At 44.1% G+C, this 17,629-nt stretch overlaps 1 protein-coding gene across 3 annotated transcripts in view; it reads left to right on the forward strand.

Moving 5' to 3' along the window:
- The window catches only part of FLNB (filamin B), a 4,683,119-nt gene that overhangs the window by 3,343,219 nt on the left and 1,322,271 nt on the right, over positions 1-17,629 (forward strand). For all 3 annotated transcript variants that reach the window (XM_044078790.1, XM_044078788.1, XM_044078789.1), the window contains exon 22: positions 9,408-10,005. In XM_044078790.1, the coding sequence (XP_043934725.1) occupies positions 9,408-10,005 (598 nt within the window). The remainder of the gene's footprint in view (positions 1-9,407; positions 10,006-17,629) is intronic.

Here is a 17,629-nt window from a genome sequence, read left to right on the forward strand (position 1 = left end):
TCCCAAAAATCTTACCTATCACTGGTGCCTGAACGTCAAGAAAATTGTATAAGTCAATGGAAATATGATTAAACAAAACCAATTCTTCTAATAGCATATTGATCCTTTAGTAAGCTGTGTTGATTTCATTAATAGAGACTACCTGATAAGTGGTTTCATAACTTAGTAAATATGTCATCCGACCAACATAGTCTGTTACTTCCATTAGTGCCATGTCACCTCCTTTATTGGTTGATTTTGTCAAAATAATGATTTTCTTGATGTGTTAAGTATTATCAGTTGATTAGCGGATTTTGTCAGTACAAAGATTTTATTGGTTTATTATGCATTACTTGTTACTGGTTGAATGCGGGGGGGGGGTGTACTATGAAAAAGGTTTTTAACTGGCTGTTATTTCATGTAATTTATGGTTCTGATGATGCCTTATATAAAAAAGTAGTCGAAAACACTTAGCTATTTGTTTTATTAAAGTTTGCTCTGAATCTTATCTTTGCCTGGTTGGTTGTTGTTTGTTATGTTTGGTAAATATTCCTGCTAAACCTGCTCCACTCATTTCTAATATGCAGCTGTTTTTGCACTCACATCAGTTCCTGTTTCCTGCATGTAAAGCTTGTATCTTCTGTCAGCAGTGCACTCTTTAGTGTTCAACAGGGGTTCATTTGTGGCTTTTCAACCCTCGCACTGCTCTTCATATTTGTCAAAAATAACACAGCAGCCACCATTGTTATGTAGGATATATGGACAAAGCATACATCTGCTCTGGCAGTATGTACAAATAGCATGATTTCTGTTGAACAGTTACTGTTCATCATGACAAACTACTACTGCTAACTGTATTTATAACATTCAGGGAGTATTTCTGTTCATCCAGAGTTTGTGTTCAGTGTTTTCCTCTGTATGTTACTGTCTTAACTTTTCCAACATTGACATTGAGGATATGTTATTACCAAATTTATACCTGTTACATGCATTCTACACCTGTCTAACTCTATAGTGATACCTCTTAAAGAAACATTAATACATAATTTTTTGTCCCCTCTCTTGCTTCATCCTACAGCACTCATACCTCAGTGTCCTTTTTCCATTGCTGGTTCTGACAGCCTCTCCTATTACCTATAGAATTGCTCTGATATGGGCTGGGGCCAGCACAGGTTTTAAGGGTGTCGAGAGAGGTCTCATCTGTTGACCATTAGTTGGAAGGGATTTTATTATTATTATTATTATTATTATTATTGTTATTATTATTATTACGACCTACCTGGATGTTCTTCGTGTTTCGCTGTCATCACATCTTGTCCTATGCATACTGCAGATTCACATTTCATGTTTGGTATTTTGATGACCATGATTAATATAGTTATTGTTTTTATTTTCAGCTATTGTTTTTTTGTGTTTCTACAGTACTACATTTAGTTTTATTTTACAGCTGCTGTTATTTACTTTGTGTTTGGGGCTATAGAGTGCTTTTAAATGATGACAGTATTATTTTTCGATTTGTTGTAGTGCAAATGATTTTATATGGACATATTACTTTAGAGCTGCACATGGTACTTTTTACTTTGGAAGCAAAATTGTATGGTTTATTTTGCCATATTTTCAAAAGGGTTGATTGTCTGCAATATTCAGCCTTCCCTGTGGAGGAATTTCTGTCTCTAAACCCAAAGGGAATGTGCACCACTGTGGGATACACAAAAGAGCCGTACTCATAATTGTGGCAGTCCAATGCAAGAGCTTTGTTGGTGCCTGCAGAGGAGAAGCTAGTCAGTGCTCATGCATTTTCTGGCCAGAAATCGACAACAGCCATGTGGTCATAACCCAGGTGTTATGACTCAGTGTTATAGTATCGTCTCCTAGAAGGTCTAATAAAATCAGTTGTTACAATAAGTATACTGCAAACTATTGTACTTTCTGCATTCCTGGACCTTCCTGCCGCAGGGCTCCATCAACATCCATCCCTCCACCCTAAAATGGGAGACTCAGCAGTGCTCAGTCTCTAACATCCCTACCCATCTGACTTCTCTAGTACCTGTGCACTAATCCAGCTTGGATTGTCTGAGGCATAAACAGGGACGAAGCCTCAATGCCTCTGAGCTGGTACAAGGTTTTGTGAGAAAAGAAGTGCTAGGAATTACATTGTATGTTACATTTAATTACTGTAAAGAAGACATTTTTGTTTAACTTTGTGTTCTGATCTAACTAGCCTACTTCACAAAACAGTTGAAATTACTCATTTTGTTTGCTTCTTGGCTATAACCCCTTTTTAAAATCATTATTGTAATCCAATCCATCCAGAAAAACCTCAAGCAGGCATGCACACCCGAGCGCTTATATATATGCCCACACACACATGCTCCCACAAACTAGGTTGTGTGTTGTAATACTGTGGTACCAGAAATATTATGAGTATTTATATTTTAATAAAACTTTGTTTGCATACCATAAATGGAATCCTTTCTGGACAGTTCTTGGTTCCATGCTTGTTTTTCTTATCTAATTTGGCCCATCTGAGGTAATTTATACCTCTGCCACTGTCTGTTGCATTCTGAGTAGATGTACACATCCTTCTTAAGATGTGTTGTTAAAGGGGGGTCTTTTGAACAGCAGGCATTGGCACCTTATTAGCAAACCATGCAAATCAGTGTTCAGAAAGGGCAAGCTGTTAATCTTCAGTGAAGGTATCTGATATTGCAGATACTTCTGAAATATGCCTTTGTACCTTGTACATAGTAACCATTACTTGAGGAATTAGTTTGTATGTAGATAGTATGAGCTGTGAACATTTTATTTATTAATTTGTTTTGATTGTGTTTCATTTTGTTAATTCAGTATAACTGAGTAAGCCAAAGGTCACTTTATAAGAGTCCTGAAGAAAAGGTTCCACAGTAAAAACCTAGGAATACATTACAGAATTCCAACATAACTATTACATCGTCTGGAGAAAGCCCACTTGGACAAAGAGAGTACATGTAAACTATACCTAGACTGCATCTGAAGACTAGACTCGCACCTCAAACCCTATAGCTGACAACAGCACAATAACACCATCATAGTTATTTTGGATTGCTTTCATCAGGTTTAGCTCTGTTTATGGCCGATGTTAGTCATTGTTTTAGAGCAAGATACAATCATGGTACTATGGTATTCACCTGTAGGAGCTGTATAGAAAGGTAACTTTGCTGCTGGAAAGATTAAGTATGTTATTTTGTCTTGCATTCTTTTCTTAAGATGGGCATATTGGTTAAGCAACTTTTAAATATAAGGGGGGGGTTGTTTTAGATTTTTTTCCAAAACTGATAAAAACTAGTGTTGTTTTAGTTGTGTGTCACACACTGGCACAGCAGATGTTCTTCGTGTTTCACTGTTCCAGTCATCAGATTTGGGTTATCCCTGCCACAGTAGCCCTCGGCCGGCCTGAATACCAGAGACTTAGTATTTCTGTGTCTGTTGCTCTCGCTTGAGGACAGATGTCAGGTCGTCAGTGGTCTAAACTAAGGCAAGCCGACGCCATTACATCAGTCTTTTTTGCCGTGAAGTCCGAAGCATAAGCAGTTCGCATGAGTGCCGGTCGGCTGCTACCTGAGTTTTTGTTTCCGAACTTGAAGTCTTCTAAAGCTAAGTACCCCATTGGGGATCCTTTTTTCTTGCACTAAACGATGTCAGAAAAAGTTAATAATTGTCTCGTCTGTGGAAAACAAGTACCACACCGAGACTTCCACTCTTACTACATAACTTGTCTAGGCCCAGACCACGACGTCCCCTGTTGTCGCTTTTGTGCTTTGTTTAATGCCAGAACTATCCATCGTCAGGCCCTTATTGTAGCCAGATATTTTCGTTTACAGTCCTCGAATTCCGATATGGCTTCGGTAAGCCATCCGACAGCAGATCTTCCAAAAAATGTAAAGATAAAGACAGAGACAGACCACACAGGTCCAAACCTACTGATGACACTTCGGTTAAGCTAGTCGTCAGTCCTCTGGTATTCAGTGAGGCATTTTCACAGCCACTGATGCCTGCTTCAGTTGATTTGCAAGCTGCTACCAAGACCTTTTTGGAGTCTGGTATACCGCAAAACTCTTCTTCATCTAAGGATCCTGCGGTCGTCTCTACCTTGGATGGGTCCAGAGCCGCTGAGCAGGCACCGGCTTCAGAGGAAGTCCTTCGGACCATCGAATCTCAATACAAACAGAATTCTTCTTTCGCAACTACTGTTCTTTCTAAAACAACCGAGTTCCTTAGGCCCAGGGTTCGAACCACACCCAAAAAACTGACTACCCACTCTCAGGCGCCTGCTACCTTGCCTCAGTCTCAAATGCTTAAAATGGAAGGAGACTTTATCATGCTGATCAGGGGAAGCCAAGCTACCCCCTCAAAAAGGAAAAGAGATCTGTCCCCAGTAGTTTTGTTTGAACAAGAGTCAGATGAATATGATGCATCTGACTGTGAAGACGTGCACCCCCTCTCCACTTATGAGGATTCTGACGCAGAAGAGGAATCCATTCCTTCAGCCTCTCCCCCAGAGGATTTTTCCTTTGGGGAAATCCTACATACTTTAAGGGAGCATTTCCAATGGGAGCTTCAGGACTACCCTCAGTCTAAAAAGAGACTCAGGGAATGCCTAGATCGTCCGCAACACAGACCCTTGGCCATCTCCCCAGTCCTGGATGTGGTGGATGATGTTTTCCTTGAATCCAGCTTGACTCCTGATGCCCTTCCTCCTGCTCCCAGAAAACGAGTCCCTGACTCACACAAATATCTTTTTAAAAATACAACAGCTGACCCTGAGGTCATTTCTCAAGGGCCTAAAGGGATTAAAGCAACTTCTGCTAAGAATCCCACCCCCTCAGACAGGGATTCCCGAGCATTGGACAGATGGAGTAAAAAAGTATACACCTCAGCTACTCTTACTATCAGGGAACTAAATTGTCAGTTCCATATGTTTAAATATCAGCAACATACCTTGGAACTCCTTAAACAAAAAAAAGTCTTCATTTCCCGCTTGTGCAGAATCTAAAGATTTACAAGACTTAGTGCATTCTGCAAGTCAAGTAACTAAACACACTTTGCACTGTGGTTTTGACGCCCTAGAAGCTTCTTGCAGGGCAGCAGTCACTGGATCTGTCATTAGAAGACATGCATGGCTTATGGAACAACCCCTGCCAGACCATGTCAAATGAAATTGTTGGATGCCCCTTGCACAAAGAGAACCTATTTGGCACTAAGATAGAAGAGGTCTTAAAAAAGATGGAAGAAAAAGCAAAATCTATGCAAACAGATTTCTTACAGGTCCAGCCCCCTAAGTTCAGCAGGCATTTTCCCTCCAAGCACTGGTCCTTTCCTGCTCCGAGTAAACAGGCCCAGCCTAGGCCCAGTGGAAGCAGCCCCCCCCCCCCTCGACAGCAACCCCAGGGAATGCAGAGATCTAAACAGTGGACTACCTCCACTTCAAAACCAGGGAGTTCTAAGTCAACCCCTTATGGTAAGAATGCACAATGACTCACCTCTTCCTGACCTCCCCTCTGCCCACCGTCACTTACCCCTAGGAGGACAACTCTCCTTTCACTCAAGCACCTGGGCCACCATTACCAAGGACCAATGTGTTCTGAACATTGTGTCTCAGGGATACAAAGTCTTCTTCTACACCCTTCCAACCCCAAAAGGGTTCCCAGATCTACCACCAAATCAGTGGGCAGAGGCTCAAAAGCAAATCCATTCCCTGCTCTCTTTGAGGGGCAGTAGAGCACGTTCCTGCAGAACAGATAGGCCAAGGCTTCTACTCCAGACTTTTTCTTGTGCCCAGAAAAGAGGGCACCTGGCGCCCCATCCTCAATTTATCCATTCTAAACACCTGCCTGGTGATCCCAAAATTCAAAATGCTAACCCTCTAGCAGCTGCTACCCATGCTCTCCAAGGACACCTGGCTAGCCACCCTGGATCTAAAAGAGGCCTACCTCCACATGCCTATCAGGGAATCATGCAGAAAATATCTCTGCTTCAGGGTAGGATCTCAACACTTTCAGTTCTCTGCGCTTCCCTTTGGCTTATCTACTGCTCTCAGAGTTTTCACAAAATGCCTGGCTCCTGCCATTGCCTTTAGCAGACAAAGAAATATTCAAATTTACTCCTACTTAGATGACTGCCTTATTCAGGCAGACAGCCATGAAAAGCTACTGAAGCACCTGGCCTTTGTAAAGAGCGTACTAACCTCCCTAGGGTACACAGTCAACGAAAAGAAATAAAAACAGGTGCCCACCCAAAGGCTAATCCTCCTGGGAGCAGGTCTGGACACAGCATCCCAGATGGCATACCTTACACCAGAGAAACAAATTTTCCTGTCAGCCTGCTTCTCTCAACTGCCCACCAGGCCCCAGCTTTCTGCAAGGAAAATCCTGCAAGCTCTGGGGGTCATGGCATCTTCCATACTCCTCATTGCATATGCCAGACTGCATATGAGGAAACTTTAGTGGTACTTAAAGAGCCTTTGGTGTCAACACTATCAAGACCTGGAAATTCTTCTACCTATAATTCTTTGCCTCAGAAAGGAATTTCTTTGGTGGGCAACAGCATGCTCCCACAACAAGGGCCTGCCCTTCTCCCCACACCCTGTCACCCAGACCCTCACCACAGATGCATCAGACTTATGCTTGGGGTGCACACCTGGGCGGCAGCTGCATACAGGGCAAATGGAGCCCACAACAAATCCCCCTGCACATCAATCAAAAAGAGGTTATGGCTGTGCAGCACGCCTTGATAGCTTTCAAACCCCTTCTGTCTTCAGGGGTTCTCCTGATCAAAACAGACAACACCACTGTGATGTGGTATATCAACAAGCAGGGAGGGACTCGCTCCTACACTCTATGCAGGCTGGCCATGACCCTTTGGCTCACAGCCTCTTCCATGCAACTACACCTGTTAGCACAATACCTACCAGGCTCTCTCAACTCCCTGGCAGACCAGTTAAGCAGAAACCTTCTGGACCCACACAAGTGGCAGCTCAACAGAAGTACCTTCATCCTAATAACTCAGAAATGGGGAACCCTGGAGGTAGACCTCTTTGCCTCCCACACCAACCATCAGCTTAGCAAATTCTGCATCAGAGAGCATCACTGCATGGCTTGGAAAGTGGATGCCCTGTCTTTCCCCTGGATCAGCCTCTAGCTCTATGCCTTTCCTCCCCTGCCTCTCATCCCCAGGGTGCTGCTCAAAATAAGGGAGGAAAAACCAAGGACCATTCTTATAGCTCCAGACTGGCCCCGACAGCACTTGTACCCCTTGCTGCGCAGCCTGTCCCTGCTGCCTCCATAACATCTTTCTCAGATTCCAAACATCCTGACCAGAGGGAAGGGGAATTCATGCATCCCCAATTGCAGACACTCAGTTTGGCAGCTTGGCTTATTCCGTAACCCTGAACCAATCTGCCATCCTCAGTAAACAGATTCTGGATGTTATCTGTGAGGCCAGACGCCCTAGCACCAGAAAGTCTTATACAAATACATGGCAAAGGTTCTGCACCTGGATTCAGGCTAAAGGGGTCAATACAACACAGCCCTCCATCCCTCTCATCCTGGATTGCTTAGCTGATCTACTACACAGTGGTCTCTCTTTCTCTTGTATAAAAATTCATGCCTGTGCTATTTCTGCTCATTTTCCCATTAAGTAGCCCATTTTCTCACACCCTTTGATCAAACAGTTCCTCAGAGGGGCTAGCAACTTGAAGCCCCCCCAGAAGGGCACCAACACCAGCTTGGGACCTTAACTTTGTCTTGGAAAAGCTCACCCTGCCTCCTTTCGAAGCAGCTTCTTCTAAAATTTCTCTCCTGGAAGACAGCCTTCCTTCTGGCCATCACTTCAGCCAGGAGAGTCTCTGAGCTGCAAGCACTCATGACTGTGGAACCCTTCATCATCTTCCATGCAGACCGGCTATCCCTTAGAACTAACCCATCCTTTATGCCCAAGGTGGTGTCCAGTTTGGCTCTGAACCAATCCATTCATTTACCCACCTTCTTTCCTAATCCCCAGAACAAGGGGGAAGGATTCTTCACTCTCTAGATGTACACAGACAGCTCAGATAATATCTGGACAGAACTAAATCCTTCAGAATGTCTGATCAGTTGCTGGTTAGCTTTGCTACAGAGGCAGAAGGCAAAGCCATCTCCAAGCAAGCCATTTCCAAATGGATAGCACACTGCATCCATTTCTGCTGCAAACGGCATGGTAAGACTCTCACCAAGGGGGTCAGGACACACTCCACCAGAGCAGCTTCCACCTCTGCAGCTTTCCACAGAGGAGTCCCCACCAGGGACAATCCTGGAGGCTGCCACCTGGATATCTGTTCACACTTTTACCAAGCATTACCACCTATCTCTCTTCTCCAAATCCAGGACAGGGTTTGCCCCTGCAGTCGTGCAGGGCATCCTAGCCAGCCCCTAGCTTCCTTGACTGCCTCCACCCATTTCCTCAGCTTTGGGAATCTACCCAAATGTGATGACTGCAACAGTGAAACTTGAAGAACAGAGTACAGTTGTGTACACTTACCATAAATGTAGATGTTCAAGTGTATTCACTGTTGCAGTCCTGGTTTCCCTCCTTCCATCCCCCTTTTTTCTCTTTCTTTTTTTGTTACCATTCTTCCTTGTTGTTCTCCTTTCCTTAGAAGGGACATATTGCTATTTATTTTCCACTGATGGGGTTCTTCCCCTAGAACCTGGCCTCCTACTTTGGGAGCCCCTGACAGGTTAGGGCAAAAAAAACTGATGTAATGGTGTTGACTGCCTTACTTTATACCATTGACGACCTGATGTCAGTCCTCAAGCGACAGCAACCAAGACAGAAATACTAAGTCTCTGGTATTCGGGCCAGCCAAGGGCTACCCTGGCAGGGATAACCCAATTGTAATGACTGCAACATTGAATACACTCGAACATCTACATTTATGGTAAGTGTACACAACTGTACTTTAGTGTTACTGCCTCACAACCCTTTGTTGTCCATTTGGTTCATGGCTGGGGTGCCTTCCCTGTGGACTGTGAGCATCTTGTTTGTGCCTGTATAGGCTTTTACTATGTGCACTTATTTCCTCTCACATTTCAAAGATGTGGCATAGGTGAATCGATAGTCTTCGAAGTTGTCCATAAACATATGCACCATAACAGGTTGGTACCTTAGTCAGGATGGGTTTCTGTGCCTTGCATTGTGAGTGCAGGAATAGGCTTTGCTGCCAAAGTAACCCTACACTGGTTTTAAGCAAGTAGTCACAGAATGAATTACAGAATAATTTAGCTGGTGGTTCACCGCAGAGATTTGTCAGAAGTTTTGACTGCAGACAAATGTTCTTGTTTGTTGTGTGTTAATTCTTTGCATTATTTCTTGCTAATTCTAGGCATTATTGTAAAAATATTTTTTTCTTTCAGGTGAAAGCTTATGGGCCAGGCCTTAAGGGAGGACTTGTAGGAAAACCAGCAGATTTCACTATTGACACTAAAGGTGCTGGAACTGGCGGCTTAGGCCTAACTGTTGAAGGACCTTGTGAAGCCAAAATAGAATGTTTAGACAATGGAGATGGCACCTGCTCTGTTTCTTATCTTCCAACTGAACCTGGAGACTATTTAATCAACATTCTTTTTGAAGAAATCCACATACCTGGCTCCCCTTTCAGAGCAGATGTCAGTTTGCCCTTTGACCCCAGTAAGGTTGTTGCTTCTGGACCAGGCCTAGAACGCGGAAAAGTGGGTGAAGCTGGACTTCTCAATGTTGACTGTTCAAAGGCTGGGCCTGGAAAGCTGAACATGGATGCAGTGTCTGATTCTGGTTCCAAGGCTGAAGTCCATGTTCAGGATAACAAAGATGGGACATATGCAATTACTTATGTCCCACTACAGGCTGGTATGTATACACTCGTGCTCAAGTATGGTGACCAGACAGTACCACAATTTCCTGCTCGTGTACAGGTTCTTCCTGCAGTAGACACCAGCAGAGTCAAAGTACTGGGTCCTGGAATTGATGGAAAAGGTAATGGCAATGATTTCTTTTTGTTTCAGACTTTTCTTAGAAAAATATTCTTCTGTTGATTGTAGATGACTTTTGATTTGTATTGATGCAATGATATTGCCATATACTTTTCAACCTTTTACTACAAGAAATCAGGGCAAAAGCCCAAAATCAGGGGCAGATTTTAAATTTTGCTCTTACACATTTAGAAAGTTACCGGAGTAACAAGTTTTGCATGAAGCATGTATTTTCTGTAAGTTCTGAAGTCTAAAACTCAAATGTTCGTTATTATTTAGTGGCTTAAATCCTCAATAATTTGTCAGAAAACCACAAATTTTGTGAAGAATGGACCAAAATTTGAGGCAAAATCTGGACATTCTGTGAAAATATGAACAAATAAGGCATATGTATTGCCATATCATATGATGTGACTTTGAGCTTAGACAGAAGTTATTTCAGTGGTTCCTTGAGACTCACCTTAGTTTTGATGAGCCTTGCACATACAAGTAGTAGTAGTGTAAAACATTGCCCTATGTATTTTTTTTTTGTAATTTTACACATGAAGTTTTTACCCATTTGTCCCAGGAGAATCACACTGTTGTCACATTTCCATTTAAAACCATCCTACCTTACTGACATAGAGTTATGGTGAGTGCAGCAAATGTCAGTATCATATGTCTTAACTGTCCAGATTTTTCCCTCCTATCTTTGGTCTGTTCCTCATAAAATCTGTGGCTTTCTGACAAATCACTGAGGATTGAATTCACTAAGTAATGAGATGCATTTGAGTTTGAGACTTCATATTCTTCAAAAAAAAATGCATGTGAGCACAAATCCTGTTATTCGAGCAACCTTCTAAGTTTATAAGAGCAATATTTAAAATTTGACCCTATTTTTAATCCTTTGTTCCCCTGTTTGTCCAGATCTCTTTTACTAAGAGGTTGAGAGGTATGGCTCAACATTTCTGTGCTATAATCAATGAGGCAGCATTTTTTGTTGTTGTGCGTGTTCCTGAGACAGTTTTGACTGCTGCCATCGTTTGTTAGATTTTGCTGTAAGTAGTTCTTGGAGACTGAAATAGTAATGTGATGGTATCTCCCAGGCGCACATGCACACACACACACTTTATGTGGTGTCTTTGTTACTGCTCATGCTTTTGCAAGCTTAGCAGTATTTCTTTCCTGAAGAACCTAATTCGTTTGAAATGCTTATTCCACTATTGGCACAGTCTAGCAAGGGATTGGTTCAGCAAAATCTGGTCAGTTGAGACTGATGGCCATTTGGGCATGTCACTCAAGTTGTCAGTTTACCAAGATATTGGCAAATTCAGTGGTCATGTGTATTATTTAAAGGAGTGTAGGAGAATAGCCCCCCCCCCCCAATATGGAATGGAGCTTTACCATGGGTGTGAAAAATCCTTCACTGAATTGCTTGTTTTATCTTTAGTTGCAACCAACAGACTGTGTAAAAAGTGTTTACTGACCAAATAAATCACATCTGTGTGTTACATTTGTGTTTTCCCATGGACAGGTTGACAGACGAGATCAGATAGGAGTCCCCGTGGTCTATGATGCTTGCAGATGATGTTGTGATCTGTAGTGAGAGTAGGGAACAGGTGGAGAAGACCATGGAGAGGTGGAGATATGCTCTAGAGAGTAGAGGAATGAAGGTCAGCAGGACTAAGACAGAATATATGTGTGTGAATGAGAGGGAGGATAGAGGAATAGTGAGGATGCAGGGAGTAAAGGTGGCGAAGGTGGATGAGTTTAAATACTTGGGATCAACAGTTCAGAGTAATGGTGAGTGTGGAAGAGAGGTGAAGAAGAGAGTACAGGCAGGATGGAGTGGGTGGAGAAGAGTGTCAGGAGTGATTTCTGACCAACAGGTACCAGTAAGAGTGAAAGAGAAGGCCTACAAGAGGGTAGTGAGACCAGCTATGTTATATGAGTTGGAGATGGTGGCATTGACAAAAAGGCAAGAGTCAGAGCTTGACATGGCAGAGTTGAAGATGTTAAGATTTGCACTGGGTGTGACGAGGATGGACAGGGTTAGGAATAAGTATATTAGAGGGTCAGCCCAGGTTGGAAGATTTGGAGACAAAGCCAGAGAGGCAAGATTACATTGGTTTGGACATGTGCTGAGGAGGGATGCAGAGTATATTGGGAAAAAGATGCTAAGGATGAAGCTGTCAGGTAACAGGAAAAGAGGAAGGCCTAAGATAAGGTTTTTGGATGTGGTGAGAGAGGACATGTAGGTGGTTGGTGTGACAGAGCAAGATGCAGAGGACAGGAAGAAATGGAAACAGTTGATCCGCTGTGTCGACCCCTAACGGGAGCAGATGAAGGAAGACGACGTTTGTGTTTTCCCATCTAGGCTCACTTTATTGTATCAGATTGATTTTTTTCTGGCATTGTAAACAGCAGGCGATTACGCCACTGCAGTGACAATGTTTCACCATGCTTGCTTTTAAAGAATTTTCACTAAGCTGCTTTAGCCTAAGTTGAACATGCTGTATAAAAACATACTTGACTTTTTTTCTTCTTCATGACTGTTACTTAAATGTAAATGATAAAATTTTAAAGTACTGCTAATCATGAGCAAAAAGTAGAGTTAAACTTACTCTTCAGAACTGTAATGTACAAAGGCAGAATGTATAGCAAATGTAGATGTTGTTTTATAAGGGCTTCTTTCATTCTTCATAACTTCTTTACTATTTTGTCTTCACTTCAGCAAATGTATGATACTTCAGTGTGAAAATTCATTAATGAGAATACATTACAGTTTTCAGTTTCTGTACCGAGTAGGCTTTCCTGGCAGAAAATATTTAAGATGGTCTTCCAGTAACAACATTATAGATGTTTTAAGAACTAGGAACTTGCACTTAATCTCAAGGTAGTCCCATTAATCCCAGACAGCTGTTAACCAGTCACTTTAGCAGAATGGCTGCATGTACTCTGTGTCATTGGATTGCACTTTCAAACAAGCAGTTGGTACCTGCCACAACTCCAGGTCTGAGAGCTTTTCAGTTAACGGGTTTCTTTTAAGTGCATTCTGCAACCACACTGTAATGTAATCCTGTGCAACATTTTAGTAGCAGCAATGTTTGCAGGAGCATTCCCTGCCTGGCTTTGCTTTTCCAGTGTCACTGATAAGTGTGAATGCCCTTAAAAAGTAATAAACCCCAACATTTTTCATTTTGTTCACATCTGAATCCAGTAAAGCCATATCAATGGATGTCAGTTAAGGTCTATAAACAACAGTCTTTCTTCTGAGGGCAGATAGTTGTGTAGAGATTTAAGACCTACTGGACTGAGATGCTGTTAAGTATCCTGTCTAAAGATACCCTCTGCAGGGCATCTACTCAGTAGCTCAGATCAGAAGTTATTATAATTTAGTTGTTGACACTTAACTACTCAATTCTTTTCTTGTATTTTCTACTATTAGTTGATATACTTACATGTGACAGGTTGTTGCACATATGCATTTCTTTTTTACACTGCCTCTCAGAAATTACCCTTTCTCTGAGATGCATTGACCATGGAGTAAAAGCAACGAAGTATGGAGGTCTTGTTCCTTAGCAAAACAATTGTTTTAAAATGTAGTGTTCTTTTATTGCTAAATCACTTCTCCACTGTCCCTGTTTTGGAGGAACATACTTATTTTCAGGCCTGATTTACCCCTATATATACTGTACCTATTTTGGGGGTATGTCTCCATTTCTAGATTTGATTTATCCCTTCACCCAGTTTCCTGAACCCCCCTCAGCACATGTGATTTTTGAAGCTGCTTAATACACAGAAAGCCCACTATGTGACCAACATACTACTAGTACCAATAATTTAAAGGAGGAGGACACATCTTACAGCTCACTTTTTCAGAAGCAAAAGTTTGAACACCAAAAAACACACCAGAGACTGTACAAACCAGCAGCAGACCAAGGGTGGAGAAAACCAAGTCCTTTAATGCCTAAAACTGCCTAGCAGTCCAGAAAATGTAGTTGTCAATGTCAGAAATTAATGTACACCAAAAAAAGGTAAACAAGTCTAACCAGAACAATATGCTTCACAACTCAGTCCCATTTCTTTAAGGGAAATGCACTGTTGGATAGTAGAGAAAGGCGTGCAGGGCAAAAGTGGGTGTAACCATGGAGATTGTACATTGAACATCGAAGAAAACACCGAAAACCACACCGGAAACTGTACAAACCAGCAGCAGACTAAGGGTGGAGAAAACTAAGTCCTTTAATGCCTAAATCTGCCTAGCATTCCAGAAAATGTAGTTGTCAATGCCAGAAATTAATGTATACCAAAAAAAGGTAAACAAGTCTAACCAGAACAATATACTTCACAACTCTGTCCCATTTCTTTAAGGGAAATGTGCTGTTGGATAGTAGAGAAAGGCGTGCAGGGCAAGGGTGGGCATAACCACAGAGATTATTCTCCATTGTAACGCCCACCCTTGCCCTGCACGCCTATCTCCATGGTTACGCCAACACCTTTCTCTACTATCCAACAGCATTAAAGGACTTGGTTTTCTCCACCCTTGGTGTGCTGCTGGTTTGTACAGTTTCCAGTGTGGTTTTTGGTGTTTAAAGTTCTACTTTTACCACTTTTGTCTCTTTCCCGGTTTACAGAAGCAAAAGTTCATAACCTTGTGTGGTAGAATTTTGCAGTGTGGTTCATAGGATCGTAGATCATAGATTAATACTAGGCTAACTGCCCTTGTGGGACATTTTAAGCCTAGCCAATTACCCCATGTAAGAATCAAACCCTGCACCTTGTGTCTGTAAAGTAGACATGATGTTATGTGATCCTATCTCGCCTACATTCTGATTGATGGGTTCGGAGCCGATCCTTGGCTCCGACTCGGCACGCTTATGCCAAAGAACGAAGTCTCTTATTGGCTGAGCTTACTATATCCCAGGATGCACCACTACCAGTCCCCCAGATCTCGTTTGCCGCTAACAAGCAAAGACGTGGTCTCGAGCTGGCTGAGCTAAGTAGTGTTTTCTTCACTTACTTTCCTGTCAGGAATTTCCTAATTTTTCAACAAAAAGCTGTTTTAACGGCTATCTTGTGTTTTTGTGTATGAGTGGATATTTTTGTTAAAGTTTTGTGTGGTAATTGCGTATTTTCTGACTAGAGGTCCCCTTTGAGCTGAAGGGCCTTCCCCTGTCAGTCAGTTGTCATTCAAGTCCCGTCTTATTTTAGGGTTCTTGGATACCTTTAGTTGTTTTCTATTGTGTCAGTCTTGTTTTAAAAAAAAAGAAGAAGAATTTTTTCTGTGATAGTTATTGTGTTTTGCTGTTCACTAGTTTGGTTGCCATAATGTCACAGGCTCCTAGGCCTTCAGGTTTTAAGAAGTGCACTAAGTGCAGTTTCAAGATGTCAATAACAGATGACCATTCTCTCTGTGTGTACTGTTTGGGCGCCAAACATTTGCAGGAGTCCTGTAGCGTGTGCCACGCGTTTTCCTCGAGGGTCCTCCAAGAGAGGAAAAATAAACTTATTTTAAAAGGCCTTATTAAACCCTCATTTGAAGAGGCATTAGCTTCCTCTCCTTCTCCTGCAAAGAAGAAAAGGGCGTCGGCTCCGACCAGCCCGTCGGATCCGACCGCCAAAAGACATAGGCAGGCTTCTCCTTCGGCTCCACGGACTTCGGAGCCGAGGGCGGAACGGTCTGCCTCGATGCCTCCAGCCTCGACTCCTCTGGGTTCGGAGCCGACGGCTGGGGCCTCGAGAGGCGGGTCATCTTCATCGGCTCCACTGATCTTGGAGCCGATGAAGGTTGTCCTCTCAGACACTTCCTCCTCGGCGCCGAAGCCCTCTTCGGCACCGATGGAAATTGGTTTGGACACTCCTTCGGCACCGATAATTATCGAGTCGATTCGGAGCCGGTCCCCTAGTCCCTTGGAGCCATTGGAGAGGCCTACTCGGACCCGTTCGGTCTCTTCCAGGTCATCAAGGATGTCAGATTCGGACATAGACAGGGTACTCCAAAGAATCTTCCAGTCCCCAGTCTTTCAGAAATTTGTTTCGGCTCCGACCCAATTGGCTTCGGAGCCGATAGCCCATTCCATTGCCATTCCTCCTCCGACCGCTTCGGCTCCGTCGGAGCAGGTGCTGATGGAGCCAGTGGAGATCCTAGGGTCGGCTCCGACCCTTACTCCAACCCCGGCCTTCGGGTCCGAGTTTAGCACACGGACTTCTTCGGCCGGGCCCGGGGGTGACGTTTCGGGACCAATGCAGTCGGTTCCGAGCCTCCCTCTCGGTGCTTCGGCCGCGGGACTTCCGTCTGCTATCATGGCCCCGGAGACTGGACCCTCCCAGGATACTGGGGGTCCGGCCTTCAGAGCTATGAGGAGTGCCTTGGCCAAATCTTCTTTGGCCATCTCTACGGCTTTACCGGCACCTTCCCTGGGCATGGAGACTGGGTCTTTGGCAGTTCCCCTGTCTCTAGGCAGTGGAGCCCCGGGGCCTGAGGTTACCCCCACTGGGAGTTCCCCTCCTCCTGAGGGTCTTTCGGAGTTGTCTTCGGAGGAGCCCCCAAGGAAGAGATCGTGCAAGAGGAAGCACGTGGACTCCCCCGATGAGTCTCTTACATCGGACACTGATCTTGATGATGCGGAGGGGTCCCCAAAGTCGTCCTCGGATGATGTCTCATTTGCAGACATTCTAGAGATCCTCAAACAACGAGGCGGCTGGAATTCCAAACCCCCCTCCGCTGATGAGTCGGTGTTCCTCAAGGCCTTCGGGGCTCAGCCCTCCGCCTCCTGGGTGTCTCCACCCTTCGACGAGCTCCTGGATTTGGTTTGTCGGAGGGCGTGGGAACATCCAGATACTGTGGAACCAGTGCCTTCTTGCCCTAACAAATTTTTGTCTGCCCCACCCGAGAAGGAGTTTCTTAACGAAAGGCGTGGCTGTAGATGCCATGGTGGTGGCATCTGCTACCCAGCAGGACGTGGCAGAGGCTTCAACGTCCGTCCATCCTCCTAATAAGGAGTCTAGGAGCATGGACCGGCGGAAGCGCACCCTGACTTCAGCGGCCTTTACTCTGAGGTCCCTGAATTATTTGGCACATTTCACCAGACTACAGAGGGATCTGGTCAAGGAGCTCTCAGACTCCCTCTCAGGTAACCTACCTGAGCAGCTAGCCCAGTCGGTTAGCTCTCAGTTGGCTATCCTTACCTCGATTTCTAACTCGTCCATGAGGCTCATTTCATATGCGGCCGAAGGGGCGGGCAGAGCGGCAGGCACAGGCGTGGCTCTATGAAGACAAGCCTGGCTCCGTTTGTGTCATTTCGCGGAGGCCTTCAAGTCTTCCTTTGCCGACGCTCCCTTTGATGGGTCCTCTTTGTTTGGACCCAAGGTAAAGACACTCTTACCCGCTGTGAGCAGGAGGGAAAGACTTTATCTGCCGTAGGAGCACGATTTTCCACTCCCTTTCGGCCTTATCCCAAGGCTAAAAGAGGGGGGAAGATGTGGTTCCGCAAATCACAGAAATTCTTTCCTCAACAGCAGGAAGATTCCCTTCCAGAGGCAGAGGACGGGAAATTTTTCTGGGAGACGCCGTCCCAGAGGCGGCAGAGGCCCCCGCAACACTGGAGACCGCGAGTCCTTTCGTGGCTCTTCAGCCTCCCACACTC

Source organism: Protopterus annectens, chromosome 7.part1 (assembly GCF_019279795.1).
Source record: "Protopterus annectens isolate FY-2018-M chromosome 7.part1, PAN1.0, whole genome shotgun sequence".
In the NCBI taxonomy this organism is placed as follows: domain Eukaryota; kingdom Metazoa; phylum Chordata; order Ceratodontiformes; family Protopteridae; genus Protopterus; species Protopterus annectens.